At 40.3% G+C, this 17,945-nt stretch overlaps 1 protein-coding gene across 2 annotated transcripts in view; it reads left to right on the forward strand.

Moving 5' to 3' along the window:
* The first annotated feature begins 1,085 nt into the window (after window positions 1-1,085).
* TUBGCP3 (tubulin gamma complex component 3) overlaps window positions 1,086-17,945 on the forward strand; it is a 54,135-nt gene continuing 37,275 nt past the window's right edge. For both annotated transcript variants that reach the window (XM_069770255.1, XM_069770256.1), the window contains exons 1-3: window positions 1,086-1,391; window positions 13,063-13,170; window positions 14,921-14,988. In XM_069770255.1, the coding sequence (XP_069626356.1) occupies window positions 1,316-1,391; window positions 13,063-13,170; window positions 14,921-14,988 (252 nt within the window). In that variant the 5' untranslated portion in view covers window positions 1,086-1,315. The remainder of the gene's footprint in view (window positions 1,392-13,062; window positions 13,171-14,920; window positions 14,989-17,945) is intronic.

The raw sequence follows: 17,945 nt of genomic DNA on the forward strand, positions 1-17,945 counted from the left end.
AGAGAAGGCACCAGGGAGATCTTAGAGCAGCGTGCCAGTACCTAAAGGGGGCTTATAAGAAAGATAGAGGGTTTTTTATCACAGCCGATAGTGATAGGATGATGGGTGACAGTTTTAAACTAAAAGAGAGTAGCTTCAGATTAGATATTAGGAAGACATTTTTTACTGTGAGGGTGGTGAGGCAGTGGAACAGGTTGCCCAGAGAGGCTGTGGATGCCCCATCCCTGGCAGTGTTCAAGGCCAGGTTGGATGGGGCTTGGAGCAACCTGGTCTAGTGGAAGGTGTCCCTGCCCGTGGCAGGGGGGTCAGAACTAGATGATCTTTAAGGTCCCTTCCAACCCAAACCATTCTATGGTTCCACATAGTGGAAAAGCTGTATATAAAGGCGTTTCTATTTTGCTACTTAAAGATGCCGGACCCAGCATGAATTTACTGAATAAAAGAATTTGAAGACAAGACATCTTGGGAAGTCAGTGTCCGCGTTAGGGGCTGACAAGCCTGGGGAGAGGGTCACCCAGAGCACCGCAGCCCGGCCACCCGCTCTGCCCGGCCGGCCGTGGGCTGAGGATCTCGACCTTTTTCCAGATCCGTGTTGATTTGTTCACTATTTTGTGTGGAAAAGTTACCCTCGGCAGTGAATTACAGCAAGCGCAGCCGCCCCACGGCCTGCGCCCGGCTTGTTCTTCTCGGCAGAGGAATCAGTAAGCCTGATCTCCCCGGGGTTTTTGAGGGACAGGTGGGAGGACGTTTCCCAACAATGGAAAGCTGTTGCAGAATGGGAATTTTCTATTTTCATTTTGTGGGGAATTCGAGGGATATTTTTGGCCAGGGCTAGCACGCATCGCAGGCCTGGTCACAGCCGTGTTGCCTCAGACTCCCCCCTCCTGCCTGGACCCCCAAAACGGAGCCCTGCGAGCCCTCTCCCCGGGCTGAGCCAGGCTCAACGGCGGGGCTGGGGTTGGGGAAGAACGAGGAGGAGGAGGAGGAAGGGGGGGGTCGGTGTCTGCCCCGGAACGTCTGTGTGGGGGCGGCGGTTGCGCGGCGGAGGGTGTTCGTCGAGGCGCGCTCCGACCGCGGGCGCCCAGGGGCATTGTGGGTAGCGGGCTGCCGCCGCTGCGGCTTTCGGCGGGTTCTGTTAAAATGGCGCCTTGAGGCGGCGGGCGGGCGGCGGCGGGAGGTGTCGCCGGGTCTTTGGGCTGCTCAGCGTGGGGGAAGCTTCTCCTCCTCATCCTCATCCTCCTCCTCCCTTCCGCTGTTATCCCGCCGTGCTCCTGGCTCTGCCGCCCGCTTTCCCTTCCCCACCTCCCGGGCGGCGATGGCGACTCCGGACCAAAAATCCCCCAACGTTTTGCTGCAGAACCTCTGCTGCCGCATCCTGGGCAAAAGCGAAGGTAAAGGTTTTCCTCAGACATTCTACCGCCCCCCCCCCCCGGTTGCCGTTGGAGCCCGTGAGCGGCGGGGAGGGGGTGAGGCCGGTGAGGGGGGCTGCCCCGGCGGGGGGAGGGGGGTACCGGGGGGGTTTGTCGGCCCGGTTGATCCGCCCTGGTCCTCCGGGGGGGTTCGGCTGCCGGCCGGGCACAGCAGCGGTCCCGGTGAGCCGGAGGTGCGGGCTGACGGGGAGCCCTGAGGCGGGGGGGGGTGGTGTCCATTGGCGCCCTTCTTGGCGGGGATGGGGCAGCGCTGCCGGGGTGTTTGGGGCAAAAAGTGGCTCGTCTGCACGTTCAGGAATCTCTCCGCCTTCCTCCGGTGTCTGCTCAAGCCGTTGACATCCGCTAGGTCCTCTATAGCTTGACGCTGCTGTGATCCTCCAGCAAGGGAATGAATCTCTTGCCTGTTTGTGTAAGTTTCTATCTGTTGCAATCAAGGCAAAGACTGTTTTTAGTAAGCAGTTGGAGGGTGGAAAGGAAGAGGTGCATCTGCGAAGTCTCCTTTTTTAAGTTGCTGTCTTTGTAAGCATCGCTCGCTAGACAAATTTGTGCCATAGCTTTTGTTGTACATGTTTTCTTGTATGAGAGATGGCTTTCTTCCTTATTAGTAGTGGCTATAAAGTCTTTTATGTGTTCTTTTCTCCCTCCATGCCACTCTCTTCTGGCAAGTCACTCCCAGTTACCTTTAGGTATTTCCATGACGGTAACTAATAATTTTGAGTACTGACTTGTAAAGAATTGGGTTGAAACTGACTAAAACATGGCCTAAATGTCAGCTACTGCTATCTTAAAAGTCTAGAAAATGAGTGACAAGGTGAAAACCCACTTACTGTCTCTCTCTTTCTCTCAAACATTATGTTTCCATCTACTGGAGACAGCACCTCATCATCTTACACACCTTCCTTGTCTCTGCATTGGAAAGATACGAACTATTCGATGGATAATGAACTGGCTGGATGGCCACATCTAAAGAGTTGCAGTCAATGTTGAAATGGAGATCAGTAACAAGTGGTGTCCCTCGAGGGTCTGTATTGGGACTGATGCTGGTCAATATCTTTATTAATGATATAGACAGTGGGATTGAGTATGTCCTTAGCAGGTTTGCAGATGACACCAAGCTGAGTGGTGCAGCTGGTATGCTTGAGGAAAGGGATGGGATGCCATCCAGAGGGACCTTGACAGGCTTGAGGAGTGGGCCCATGTGAATCTCATGAAGTTCAACAAGGCCAAGTGCAAGGTCCTGTACCTGGGTTGGAGCAACCCCAATATTAGTCATACTGGGGGGGTGAATGGATTTGGAGCAGCCCTGCAGAGAAGGACTTGGGGATAGTGGTGGATGAAAAATGGTATATGAGCTGGCAATGTGCGCTCATGGCCCAGAAAGCCAACCATATCCTGAGCTCCATCAAAAGTGTGGCCAGCAGGCCAAGGGAAGTGATTCTCTCCCTCTATTCTGCTTTCATGAGACCCCCCGTCCCCGGCGTACGGTGTTTAGCTCTGGGGCCCCCAACATAAGGACCTGCTTGAGCAGGTCCAGAGGAGGCCACGAAGATGGCCTCTCCTGTGAGGACAGGCTGAGAGAGTTGGGGTTGTTCAGCCTGGAGAAGAGAAGGCTCCAGGGAGACCGTATTGTGGCCTTTCGGTACTTAGAGGGCTTATAAGAATGACAGACTTTTTACCAAGGCCTGAAGTGACAGGACAAGGGGTGATGGTGTTTAAACTAAAAGAGGGTAGGTTTAGATTGGACATAAGGAAGAATTTTTTTATGATGAGCTTGGTGAGACACTGGAACAGGTTGCCCAGAGAAGCTGTGGATGCCCCATCCCTGGCAGTGTTCAAGGTCAGGTTGGATGGGACTTGGAGCAACCTGTTCTAGTGGAAGACATCACTGTCCATGGCAGGGGGTTTGGACTAGATGGTCTTTAAAGGTCCCTTCCAACCCAAACCATTTTGTGATTCTGTGATTTATCTTAGAAGCTTGGAAGAGTTGGTAAGAAGTTGGAATTTCTTTGTCTTCACTGAAATGTTGAGTAGGGACCCCTTCACAGAAACATTCTGTTGATTGCTTGAACTCAAGGATCTTAAGGGTCTTTTCCAACCTAAAGGGTTCCATGATTCTATGATCAACAGCTGTTGACCTCTGTGTTCTGTTTTGTTTTCTAAAATCCTTTCCCTCTCCTTTGCATGTTTAAGTCTTCTGCAAGGCCATAAATTTCCCATTTCCAGAAATGTCAATTTATAATAATTCTGTGACAGGAATTCCTGATGTGAGATGTTATCAGGATGTGGCAAGTTTCTACTCTTCCCCTATCTCCCCCAAATCAACAGTAGCTTCTAAACTGTTTAATATCTCTTGTGTTTTTATGTAACCACACACGTTTGGTTTTTTTTTTTTTAGAAGCTGGTTTAACTATATTAAAGGGTATTTCACATCAGCCTACAATTCTAAGGTGCTATTATAGTTCTGCTTTTATAGCTGTTTCTTGCTTTTAACATTCCTTGGAAACTTTTTTCTAATACAGTTAGTATATGTTCTTACTTAAGAGCACTTCAAACTTTTTGCTACCAGAAACCTCAAATTATTGTGCTAGTTCTACTTCTGAAAAGAAAAACAAGAAAAAAAAAATCGAAAAAGGTATTGTCTTGCTTTACTGGAATAGTGGAGGCCTCTGTGAGGACATTATTTCTATATTGCCTAATCCTGTTTCCTTCATGACTCTTTCTTAGATTTGAAAGGGACTGCAATCTAAACTCAATCTAAGCTTGTTTCTTGATACTGAGTATCTTATCTAGGTCTGTGATACTTATAAAACTTAAATAGAGCATGAGAATAGAAACAGCAACCTCTGTGTTTATCAATCAAGGTGTGAGTATTGAGGAGAAGTGGCTCACTTCTACCAACTTTGGGTCTAGCCTTCTTTTTGAAGCCATAGTTTCTATACATCTCCATCTCTTTTGACTGGAATAAGAAGCTTATTTGCAAGCAGTATGTGCAAAAACATGCAAGAGAACTCTGTTTTTTGTTATTTTTTAAATAAATGTTGGACCTATTCCTGTACGCTGGGATTCTACCAATGTAAAAAAAAATCTCTTTTGTGTGTGACTAATGAAAGGGGAAATTTTGCTCAAAATCGTGCTAAGCTGCTGTGTGCAACCTGTAGCTTGCTACATCTGTTCGCCTGTGGGTTATCTGAGGACTCCCTTGAAGTAATAACTTAAAAATAATAGTGTGAGTTGTCTGCCATGTTTACCATTACGTGTATTTTTATGCATGTGACAGATAGGAAGCCCATCCTTACCCTGCTCTTCATTCCTGTGTTATGAGGGACTAGCACTGAAGGCTCACCCTTCCAACGTAAGACTTCTCTTCAAACACTCAACTGTAGTACCTGTGTTAGTTTGTCATCAGCTCAGCTATTGATTCAAAGTGCATAGAGACTGTGCAGTCTGTGAAAGACATCTCAGTCATGAAAGGTGTGTATGGTGGTTGTTCCCCTCCCTGGTTTCTATGTCCAAGGAACAAAGACAATAAGGGAATTTTGTTAGTACCAGCATCCTCTGTGTTGAGGTAGATGCATGTATCCCTTGGTGGTAAGAAAACCACCAGACAAGTTATTTAGCATCTTACTGTTTTTCAGGCTTGTAACTCTAATTTCCTTTCAGCCCAGGATAAATTCAAAGTATGGTATTTTTGTGTGGTTAGTGGTCTACATGCAGCTTCTCCTCTCCTTGTGTAGTGATGAAGGTAGGCTGCTTTGTATATGTGTTCTGTTTTTTGAAGCAAACTTTACAAGTATTATCAGTTTAGTCTTTGGTAAGTAATTTATAATGTTCAATTACTTCTACAGAGTTTAGGGGAGAAAAAGCTCAGATACTTAAGAGCTCTTTAAATTCATTAGAGAAATTCCTAGTAATAATTAGTAACAAGAGACTGAAGCTGGGTACAAACAGCCATCTTTAACCATCTGTGTAGTTAGCCTGCTGTGATTTTCTTGAAATCCTAGCTTTTGAAACCTTCCTGGAGTAAGTGGTCTAGTAAAATACAAGGTGCTAATGTAATTGGGTGAAATGTAATGGGTAAATAATAGAGAGGAGTTGAGACTTGACAATCTAACCGTTCTTCCTGCCTGTACGTTCCCTGAGTTTGTACTTCAGAATGTTTGTTCTGCTTGGCTATGTTCCTTCTCAGCACTTGTGTTTTGTTATGTTTGTGAGGAAGCTATGGCTTCAGAAGGAGCTGAAGGATTCCGTTTATATAATGTCTGTATCACAACAGTGCACTTACAGCTCATGTGGGATGAGCGGTGTTATTCTGCATCCGTGTCTCCATTCTGCAATCCCATGCCTTAAGTCCTCCATAAACCCAGCAGACAACAGGCTCCACTGAGGATTCTTTCATTTCTGCCCGTGATGGCCTCCATCTTCCCCACTTGTTAAAGATTTATGTTGAAGTGAATTTGTGCTATGATGGAACATGGCTGCAGAGGCTTCCAGTGGTGGAGCTATCCTCTTTCTCTTCTCCCTTTTTTGGGACCATCCACTAAGTAGATGGCTGGCTTTGTTTCCAAAATCAGTCAGCTGCATAGTCCTAGTTACTGGGTTTTTTTCACAAACAGCTCTGCCTCTGAGAAATTCATTACAAGGTCTGCTGAGTTACCTGGAAGAACGCTATTGGAAAAAAAAAAAACCTACCTCAGCTTTTTTTTTTTTTTTTGTAGATCTAAGGTTTGAAAGATCTCTGTTCCCGTGCTTTAGCCAGTTCCCAAGTAAGGGCTTAAAGCTAGCTTCCCATGGCACTGCGTGTCCACAGTCACCCACTGCGGTTAATTGGGGATCCCTGCGCTCTGCGGCTGCAGCCATTGCTGACCTCTTCCTTCCTCATGTCCTCATAGTGTCTAAGAACTAGTGTCTAGTTTTGTATTATCAATCCTTCTGTGTTTGTCCAGGCTATCTGCCTTGCTTTTGTACTAATACCTGATCTTGCAGAGAGCTTGCCTGCCTGTGCAGTAATTTCTATGATTCCCCCTTCCCTTATTTGTGGACTCTGGCAGTTATACAGGGTTGCATGCCTCTCTTTGGGCAGTGAATTTAATCCTTCTGACAAAAAGCTTCTTGTTCTTGGCTGTCTTTCACAAACCTCTTGGTAATCTTAGAGACTTTGTAGACTGCTGTACAAGCTTGTCAGTTGTAAGAACTCTTAGTGCCTCCAATGGAATCAAATGGTATTGCTGTAAATAATCAAGCTACATCTATTTGGTTTTGAATCCTAAAAAGATTTTTGTGTGCCAAAGTACTTCTGGAGGTGTGCATGCTCTAGAAAGTAGTATTTCAGTCTTCAGAGAGCAGTTTGCTACCTGAAGTCCATACTAAGGCCTTCAGTTAATCTATGTAACGTGAGTGGCGGTTTTGTTATTGTGGTTTGTTTTGGGATTTTTAAGCTCTGAACTATTGGAATAGATGTTAAAATTTCACGGTGGGGGGAAAGCATAGAGTTCATTCAAAAGGTGATGTGGAGGGTTTTTTACCTATGCCAATAACAGAAGCAAATGCAAGCTGGCAAGTTAGGCAAAAATTAAGAGTGAGGGAAAGTTCTGAGAAGGTTGTCTGACCATGTTGCTGATAGTCCAGTGGGACTATAAATCTGTTTACTGACAATACAACAAGAGCCAGGAATATTAACAGAATTAAAGAATAGTTATGTTTCCTGTGCTGTGCTTCAAAGTTTGTGGACAACTTCGAAGTAAGGAAAGACAGGGGAGTGTGTGTGGTTTGGATTTTATTTGGTGGGTTTGGGTTCTTTTTTTCCTTTGTAGGAGAGGAGTGTGGAGACTGGAAAGACTGTTAATTAGGAATAAACTTAAAACGCTTCAAATAAAAAACCCTGCATGAACAGAATATTTTTATGTTTACATTTTATAATTTGTTTTTACTATTATTTTTCTTTCTGAAAGAAATGAACATACAACAGAGAAGTTTAAGATCATTGACTAAAGCAGAAGACTGATACAAAATTAAATTTTTTTCAGGACTGCTTCATAACTGCTCTAGTCCTAAAATTGCACTTCTCAAACACAATGTTTTCTACAGGAACAAGCAGTTTTGCATACAATGTGTGCAGATTCTCTTCAAAACCAAAATAGTAACACTAATGACATTCTGGACTAGTATTTTAGTTTATTGGTATATGACATCATGTTAATGCAATTGCTTTTTTTCCCCAGGTAATAATTCATACTGATGTAGAACTTCTGATATAGTTAAAACAGAGAAAATACAGCAGCATTACTATATTGATAAATACAGTATCTGCTCATGGTATATGTGAGAAGGTTCTTGAGTTCTACAGTTTTGCAATAGTAGTGCATTAGGTGTTTAGCAAACAGTTTGTTACAGGAAAGAATTTTGGGGTTTTTCAGGGTTTGCCAGTCAGCGCCGCCCTTAGAGCACTGAATGCAGTTTAGAGTGTAATTGTTTTATAATAACGAATATCTGCTTTTGTCTAAGATGACACACAGGTGACTGGAGGAAGAGATAGTGGAGAGAGTTTGCTAATCTCTGAAGCCAATGGTGTTGAAAGAATATAAGACTGTAAAGTGACTTTTGGTTCACTTCCTAAAGTTATAGGTAATGTTAGAAGCTTCTTTTTAGCAAAAAACTTGCTCAATTTCAGCATTCCCTCTGAAATACTGGCTTCTTGGAAGTATATTGGCCAATTGTATCTTTGTCTCTTGAACTTTTCCTTTAAACTTTATGTTTTGTCCTGTTTGTCCTTGCTTTCTTTACAACCAAATTCTTCCTGTGCATTGCTTCTGTATTTTTTCCATGTGCTACACTTGTTTTTTCTGCAGCTTTAAAATGCTGTTATCTGCCTTTTGAAGTAGTTCAGTTTTAGTACTGCATTGTTTATAGGAAAGTTTGAATGGCTGAGTAGAGTATAGATCTTTGAATTATTGATAGATTGCTCTGCTCTAAGGAGACGTTTTTTAATTTTTTTTTTTTTTGGTGATTCACAAGTGCTGTTTCTTCGCTCAGCTGTATGGCAGCTTGCCAGTGTCATTAATTGTGTATGTATGTATGTATTACTTGAGGGATATAGTCTAAGGGTGAGTGGCTGTCTCTACCTGCATTCACGGCTCTGATCAGACCTCTGGAAAACGAGCCATGATCAGTGCTGTTTCCCCCCTTACCCTGCAAATAGCTGCATCCATTTCATGCATCATGTATGTTGAGCTGACTGTTACATAAGAGAGTCATGCTGTAATCACTTTTTGATGAAGAAGGAGGTACACATACGTAGACAGCTGTGTATTTTAAGCCTGTCTGCTGTGATAATGGTTGTTCTTTGAGGAGGGAAGCAATTAAATGTGTCCATTAGTTATAAACTGTGTGAATCTTTATTTTACTGACAGATATCCGTATTAAGTTATGTTTAATCACTTTAGGTACTGAAGCTATTTTACAGACTCATAAGAAATAATCTGCTCGAGAAACTCCCACAGCAGGGAGTTTTGTTTGTAAAAGAGAAGCTGGACTTGATATGAATAAAACATGAAAATCTGAATAAAACAGAATATAAAACCAGTCTTGCTTCAAGGCTATTGAATTACCAGTGCAAATCTGTATGTGTACAGTGTGGATAACTTTGTTCCATGTTGTTACTAGTGTAACAGGTTTAATAATCAGAATTTTTTTGATGGAATTGTAGTCTCTCAACTAGAGAGCTTTCATAGGGCAGTATGGAAAAGACTGTACTAAGTTTCTGTGCTTTAACTAGTCTTGCTATGGTTGGTATTGAAATAGAAGTTTATTATAGAAGGTTACACATCTTTCTTAAAACTTCCCCATTACAGGAAAAAATCCTGCTACTTGCTATTAATAATGTATCTGTTGTGTTTTTTATTAGATTGAGGTTTAAATCTTCAAGGATTCTGTCCAGAAACTTTCATGTGTTTCTTTGTCTCTTATTGCCATCAATATTCCCTTGTACAACAGAACTAGAAGCACAGGTAGTCTTCTAAAGGCTGTAGCGTCAGAGGCAGGTTGGAAAACACAAAAATGGCAAAGTCCATGATTTTCTCCTACTGTTTTGAGGTAAATCCCCATTCCAACATCATCAACGAAGAAACCCCCCCCCCAAACTTTGGCAATGTATAACCATCTTTCTGAGTCAATTCTTCTGGAGAAATGAAATTCCAGAGTGTCCCTAGAGGCTTTGTACACATCTTCGCTGGATTTTGTAATTATCTCATCAGGTGACTAAAGACAGTAAACCCACTTGATTTTTCATTGTGTAGATCTTGGTTCACTTGAATTTAATCTAAACCTCCAAAGCCACAGGGAACAACAGAGAGGAAACAGAGCACTTAAATCTTTTTGAAACACTGATATGAAACATTTTGTTCAGAACCAAAGAATTTATTTACTGTGTTTATTCATTTTTTTTATAGCATTGCTTACTGGAAAAACTGTACATTGTCATTCAGTGTAAAATATAATGCTCTGATTTTTATATTTTTCTCCAAGCATTAAGCTTACTGATAATCGCAGTATAAATCATAGCATCTACTGAAAAGTGAGCAGAAGCAGCTGAATGAATAACGCTCAATTGTACAGACATAGCAGAATTACTTCTTTTTAAAATCAACTACATATTTTGTTATTCAGCCCTCTTAAAAGATAACATACTGTGATACATTTGTGATCTTGCAGTATATCGTAAACAAGTTCGTTCAGTAAAGTTAAATATGTCTTTATTGCCTGTGGATTTGTGTTGCAAATCTTCTCTTCAGTAAATGCCCTGCATTGCTCAGCTGCAATACCGCCAGCTTGTACTTTCATTCCCTGTAGCTCTATTCAGAAATGCCTCTTCCCTCGCCCTCCAGGTCTCTGTTCCTACGGTCGGGGCAGGAGGCAGTACCTGATACTGCCAGTTCTGTGCAGCCAAACGAGAGGGAATACTTAACCACTGAGCTTTCAGTGCACTCTCTCCCCCAGGGAGAGTTGTTTGGATGTTTGTGCTACCAGTCCCCAGTTTCTATGAAACCTGTTTAACTTGGTATCCCTGAGACCTCTATCAAATTTGGTTTTTTAAAAAAAAAAAAAAAAAAAAGTAAAAAAGGCAATCCCTAAGGGATAGGGTGATGCAGGTGGACATAGAAGTTAATTTCAGAGCATAATTTTCCTTAGAAAATGAGGGTAACGCATCTAATGAGCGAGGAGGAGCTGTAGGGGGAAGTTCTTGTGGCTTTGTTGTGGTTGGGGTATTTGTGTCCATGTGTTTGTTTGTTTTTGTTGTTTTTTTTTTAAGATGACATCTCTTTATGTTTTTTTAATTGCTTCTTTCTTTTTGTATTTTTCTATAACTTGTATTGAACTGGTTTACTGGAGATCCATTCTCTCCTGCTTATTAGTGAATAATCAGTGAGGGAGTTTATTATTTAATCTAGACATAAGTCATAACTGATAAAGTACCCTTGATCCTTCCTCCTGACTTTAGTTCATCCTAGATGCTTGACCTGGAACTCTCTTAGCAATTTTATTTTTAATTTGTAGCCCCGTTAATTCACTATAACAACATGCCAAAAATACGTAAGAATTACTGGAAAAGCCTAGCTCTTGCTTAACTGCTGCTAGGTAGACAGTTGAGGAATTAACGGAAGATAAAACTCTTAGTATTGTTTGGGATAACTCAGTGCCAGTATTTGGCTTCAACTGGCCTTGCAGAATACTTTTGGAAATCTTGAGTTGTTCTGCAATGACATGTATTATACCTAAGAATTACTCAGAAACACTTCCTCATACTTAACTCTTCCCACCTGGTTCATCAGTTCAGTTTCAGCTATCAATAGATGAACTATTAAATTCTTTTATATTTGTATTTTCAAGTCCCTGTTGCAAATGAGAGGTTGCTTAGTCTAACAGTAGAACTGTTCTTTCTGGGAGGCATTTAAGTTATGCAGACTTGTGACCTTACAGTGGTCTGGATATTGGCACTTTCTTCCCTGGAAGTAGAATTATACCCTTGCTCCTTTTGTAGACCAATATTGTCAAATACTGTTAAATATTAATGATTCTGTCTGAGCAGGCTTTTTTCCTGATTGTGTGAAGTACTGCTTTGTGTGAACTGGTTAATGTTTGCTGGTCTACAGTTGTATTCTAGTAGATTAGGACCAGTGGGTGGCATTTATATCGCAAGACAGTAAAAAATGGGCATTCAGAAAGAATGTAGTACGTTCTGATTTCAAATTTCTCCTTTCCATCAATTTCTGGATATTTTAATGCATTTAATCAACAATTGACTCGTATCTCCCAAGTGATTTTTTTTTTTCAGTTGTAAATATTAGTTAATTTAAGAGATGATTCAATGCTTAAAGTATTTCTGCTTCTAGTGGACTTTTACCCTATTCTGTTTTTCTGTTCCTTTTGTATGTATTTGTCCAAGCCAGCATCCTTGCTTTTTCCTTGGCTGAATCATTGCTGCATTACTCTACAATTTTCTCTGAAAGTTTGACTGCTTAACTGACTAAATAAAACACAGAGAGTCTGATGCACTTGCACACATAATTGTTATATACAAAACAAACGTAATATGCAGAATTGCTTAGATTTTTTTTTTTCCTGAAGTCAGGAAGTGTGAGGATTCAAGCAGCTGACACAACGCATTTACACTTGCTTTTTCTTATGTACCTTTCCCCTCATGTTATTACAGTTATTCCTTTACAAGGAGTAGGAATTTACCTGATGTTTTGTAAGGGCACTTGACACATCTGTGGGGTTATTGTTTGATTGGTTTTTTTTTTTTTTTCAGGTCAATAAATGGGAACGTGACTATGCTGTAGAGGCATTAATACTAACCTGGCCCTAACTCAGCACTACCAAACTATTAATCTTCCCAGAAAGCAGAGATAACTTGCACTAAACCAGTACTGTTCAGCAACAATATTAAAAATAGAGTTATTGCATGAGGAAGGAGCAGTAGAGGGAGGTCACTGGCTTGTGACCTCTACATTAGTATTTACATTATGCATTAGGAGATGATGCTGATCTCTCTGAGCTAGCTTTGAACCCAAGTGGTGAAACCATGTAAACTGTTTTAAAAACCAAACCAAACCAAAAACCAACACGCAAACTGGTAAAACCACTGTTGTGGATATCTAAGTAAAGATCCACAGGTAGGATAATCCAGTTTGGATGCCTGGTGGGAGAGTGTGCCTGGCAAACATGGCTATGTTGTTCCTATGTGTGAGCTAAATTGTGTGACTTTGTGCCAAGTCCCACAGCATTTCAGTCTGTGGGGAAGGGGAGAGCTGGCTGAGGTATGCTAATGCTCTCTAATAACTGGGTAGGATAAGTGTATCTTCTGTCAGCACAGAATAGCAAAGGCTTATTCACAAATTTAAGCGCAGTTATTTTGTGGAGTGTATACAGGTGAGTGTGTTTGAAGTACATATAGCATTGATAATGTGCTCATGAGTAAACTGGACTTTACTGCCCTCTGATTAGAAGTGTGTCTAAGGATTATAGTATAATGTTACCTGATCTAAGCCAGGTACATTTACGCTTTTTTTTTTTAAATTTATTTTAACAGAACTTTAACACTTTGCTTAACTGAGATGGTTTTCCTTTTTTCTTTCAGCTGATGCAGCCCAGCAGTTTCAGTATGCAGTGAGAGTTATTGGAAGCAACTTTGCTCCCACTGTTGAACGAGATGAATTTCTTGTAGCGGAGAAAATCAAGAAAGAGCGTAAGCACGTCTTTGTTTCTTTCTTAGAAATAGGAATGGAAGTTCTTCAAGAAGTTATTTGATCACTTTATTCCTCTGAAAATGGGACAACTCTGCCTCACAGATAGTTGTCTTATCTGTTATTAATACTCATCCCTGAAAATATCATCATGGAAATTCCATTAATTCCTAGCTAGTATTCCGGAGTAGCTATTTGTATTCACAGCTCAGATTTTTCTGAATGCTCAGTTTAGACTTCCCTTGCTGCCATTGACTTTGTATCTTAGCCACCATGAAAATAAAGAACAATTAATATTGCACTCCTTTCACTTTAATAGTACTCAGACTTTACGAATTCATAGTTCTTTTTAGAAGACTTATATTTTTGTGATGTGCACTTTAGAAATATTATACTTTGGTGCAATTAACTTCATGAGCACCTGCGTGAAACTTGCTGAATGAGCATCCTGGGAACTGGTGGAATTGTTTATGTGACCTACCTGATATTTCTTGCCTTCAGTTTCTCTACAAGTTTTCTGCAACCACCTTCTCAAAACTAAAACATTAGACTGTGACAGTGTAAGTTATGTTGCAATTACATTCCATTGTGCTGTATGCTGCTCTGAGTCAAGTGTTGCATTGTGTGAATCCAATGGGGATGTGATGCATTCTTCTGGAAAAGCCAAATACTGCTTTCAGCAGATTGTCTGCTCTACAGGAGAATGTCCAGAAACAGTTACTTGAACTACACTAATTAAATTAAAGATTCATATTTGAGCTTTGACTATTCAGTCAGGGAGATTGAATTAGGGTGACCAAAGTCAGTGGTTGTAACTGTTTTAAAATACATGTGTATTTTTTCCTAATGCAGAGGTTCCACATCTTGCTAATAGGCAAATAAGCCCATTAGAATGTCTCTAGATGCAAGTCCAAAACACTGGAATCTACAGTATACGCTTTCTGCATGATGAGTTGCTACATGCTTTGGGCCTATTGCCAGGAGTTTTGAAGAGGGCAATCTTCCATCATCTTCCTTCTCCCCAACTTCAGCTCGTAGGCTGATGCTAGTGTTCATGTAACAAGTGACTGGATATATCCTTCTAAATTTACACATATTTTGGAGTTACCATGCAGGAAGTGACTTATTTGGCAAAGTGTACTTAGCAGTGGCTTTTGATGCTAATTAACAATTCTAACATTTAACAGCATTTTTTTATTATTAAGGTTTCTTCAGATGTTTTTGTTTTATCTTTCTTTTTTTTTCTTTTTTTTTTAAACCTGGTTCTTTCTGATATAACAAGGCTTTTCTGAAGACCTCTTAAAGCTCGAAGATGTTTTTCCTCTGAGCAAAGACTTCTGTTATGTAACTGGCAGTGATTGAGACTTATTTTTCTTAATATATAGAAGCGTGTGACCTTGGAATTCTGCTTAACTTTGAGCAAGTGGCATTACTACTTTTGTTTCTTGCTTTGATTGCCTAAAATAGGAACATTTACACTTAATTTTGTGAAGGGCTTTATAGCATTCTTTAACACATATCTGCTTTCAGTTATGTTTTAATTCCCTAAACCTACAGAATGGCAGACTAGACTTTAAAAGGGCACTTATTTAAGAGGTGTATATTTTGATTGCTCTAAGAAAAACAGGTACTTACATTGCATCACTTCTGATGCAAGAATTTTCAGGGCTGGAATGCAGATAACATGAAAACAGGAAAACTCTTATACTTCTTTCAAATTTTTTGATCTATGTTTCTTTTTTTTTTTAATAGTTGTGCGACAAAGAAGGGAAGCAGATGCTGCTTTGTTTTCAGAACTCTACAGAAAACTCAGTTCACAGGTAGTGTAATAATTGTATAAAGAATAAAGAAACTGAAGGCACACACATGCATCCTTCTGATGTTATAGAGTTGTTCTGGAGAGTGCTCAGGTCATTAACAATATTTTTACTGAGAGGATGGTTGGATACTCGAACAGGTTGCCCAGGAAAGTTGTGTAGTCTCCATCCTTGGAGAGGGTCAAAACCTGACTGGACACAGTCATGGGCAACATACTGTAGACGACCCTGCTTTGAGCAGGGGGGTTGGTTGGGCTAGATGATCTTCAAAGGTGCCTTCCAACATCAAGCATTTTGTAATTTCTGTGAAAAAGTTTACAAGTCACTTTTTTTTTTTTTTTTTTTACTATGAGCTGTTTGCTATTAATTAGAAATTAATTTGGATTTAATTGTAAATTGGAAGAGAATAAAGGATGCATTTTTAGTTTGAGTCCAGTTACATGACGGGCCTCTTCATATGAAGGAAGGAACTCTGTAAAAATAACTGTTCATTTTATATGTAAAACTGATGAATTTTCTCATCATTTATTTTACAGCAATGCCTTACAAGTATATTGATTTTATTAATCTAGGGTTCAAACAGTCCTCACGCTTCTGAATTTTTAAGTGCTCTAAAGTCTTAATGTTGAAGGTTAAGAGTTTGCTGACTTTGATGGTTCTGCTAACCCTAGTGTTAATCAAAGAATACTGCATGTTGATCTTCTGACAAAAGATGTTAGTGTACAGAAAGCTCATGATGCAAGAAGATGGACTAGGTGAAAGGGGGGAAAGATGTGGGGATAGAAATTCAGCTGATGTAGGTGAAAAATGACTGCTGCTAATCTGTTCTGGATTCTCCATAAAATTGAGTATTTAGCAAGGTAGAATGTGGTGGGCAGTAATAGAATAAGATTCCCAGTTGTCACTTGTACACACCTGATTTTTGACAAGAAAATTCAGTTAATGTAAAAGATGATGCTTTCTATATCACAGAAAATTTGTCCTTATTTTGCCCTTTGTATTTAGGAGAAATGTTTTTCTCTCCTCTTCTGCTTTTTATTCATTAATTTATGTATAGATCATGGCTGAGTTTTATGGGACAATACTAAGATTTTAAGATGACAAAAAAGTGATTCTGTGGAGAGTATGACTAGTCAGAACTCGGTTCTGCCCTTCCCCTCATCCACACTTAACTTACCCATTAGTTTGTTAGTGCTTGGAGCTGAAGTTGTGTAACTTTTCCTGTTTTCCTTATCGTGTGGGTTTGTATATTGTTTGCATTGGTTTGTACAATGGAGCAAGTGTCACTGGTTTGCAGACACCTGTTCTGATGACCTCAGCCGTTTGTTTCAGCCTCTTCTTGCATGTATTACATTATGTGATCTTGTTCTTTTAATATAGGTTTTCTGTAACGTGTTTCTGTAGCTTACGTACTGTGTTGCCATGCCATTGCATTTCACAGGCACCATAGCTGCAGAGCATGATGGCTGTAAACTTGGAAACAAAATGCCTTGTCCGTGTTTGTATCAGTTTGGTTATTCTTCCGAATGTAATACAAGCTTACATTAGCTATCTCCTTGTATTTTGCTGCCTGCTCAAATGTTTGAGGTTCTTTTTACCTTCTGTATTGTTTTTTTCTGTGCTAGCATCTTCTGTACATGAAATGGTATCATCTGAATACTGCCTTCTTTGAAATTCATACTACCAATTATTATTCAATCTGCTGTTAGGTTTATTACTAATGGTGGACAATCATTTCCTTTCCCTATGAGCTTAGGGAAGGGCACAGAAGGAATATGCGTTTCTTGAATCAATGAGGCTTTTTCTTCCTCCAGCAATTCTCTTGAAAGCAACTAGGAGAAAGAAAAAAGCTTGTGTAAATCTGTTTTAACTTCATTTCATCCATTACTCTAAAGAGAAAAGGAGGTCAGTGCTTATTTTAGTGGCAGCTTGCCAGTTGAGCAAACCATGCGTCTTGAGGCACTTAGACTTACTCTGTCCTGGCCCACAGAAGCAGTGGTAATGTTGCTGCTCCTTCTTCATCAGCTGTTAATGAGTTGCTGGATTAGTTACTTGCAACAGATGCAATACCTCTACTTTCTGCTTCTTGTTGAGATCAAAGCAGAAGACAATAAACTTCTGCTCTACATAATGATTATAGAATGTCTCCTTCTATGCTTTTATGACAAATGTAGAGCTTTGGTAGGTTTAGTTAGTGGGCTCTGTCCTGAAGAAAGAAATGTTCTATGGCCAAAATTCTTATACCGTGTAACATATATGTGCAAAATGCATAATTTGCAGAGAAACAGCAAAAATAGAAAAAGGTGAGAGTGAAAATGTGTTTAAAAAAGAGAATTTCAAAGTGACCTTGAAAGTGGTTTTTGCAAGACTGATAGCACTGAATTACGTTGCTTCATAAGGGACAGACTCTTTGTTGAATCTTGGTATGACTGAAGTTTTCTTTATATTCAGCATTGCTTAGTATTCCAGACAATAGCCTGATCAATATTGTGAGGGAACTTGTGTGAGTTTCTTTGTCTTACTCCACTACTTAATGTCCATTATGAGGTTCTATATCCCTGATCAATTCAGGTGCAAGGATGAGTGTCACAGAACTATGGAGTAATATATCTAGAAACATTTGCCTATCTAAAATAAAACATTTTGATATTGGCCATAACTCTTCTCTTCAAAGTGTTCTTTTTGTAGCTTGGGCTTTAGCATTGTTCTGTCTTCTGCTGCTAAGCTTTCTGCTGAGACCTAAAGTTGCTGCGAGTGTTATTCTAGCAGTCTGTATGTATCTGTCTATTTGCTAGAGACTATATTGCACATACCTCAAGTTTCACATTAACAACGTGTCTATCTTAAGCTGTGAAAATTTTGGTAGCTCTCTTAAATGGCATTTAAAGTAATAGAAATTGAAACCCTCAAACTTTTGAAGCCTCCCTGTAAAGGACAGTGAAGGGGAAAGTGGAGAAAAG

The sequence above is a fragment of the Haliaeetus albicilla genome, chromosome 25 (genome assembly GCF_947461875.1).
Source record: "Haliaeetus albicilla chromosome 25, bHalAlb1.1, whole genome shotgun sequence".
NCBI classification, from domain to species: domain Eukaryota; kingdom Metazoa; phylum Chordata; class Aves; order Accipitriformes; family Accipitridae; genus Haliaeetus; species Haliaeetus albicilla.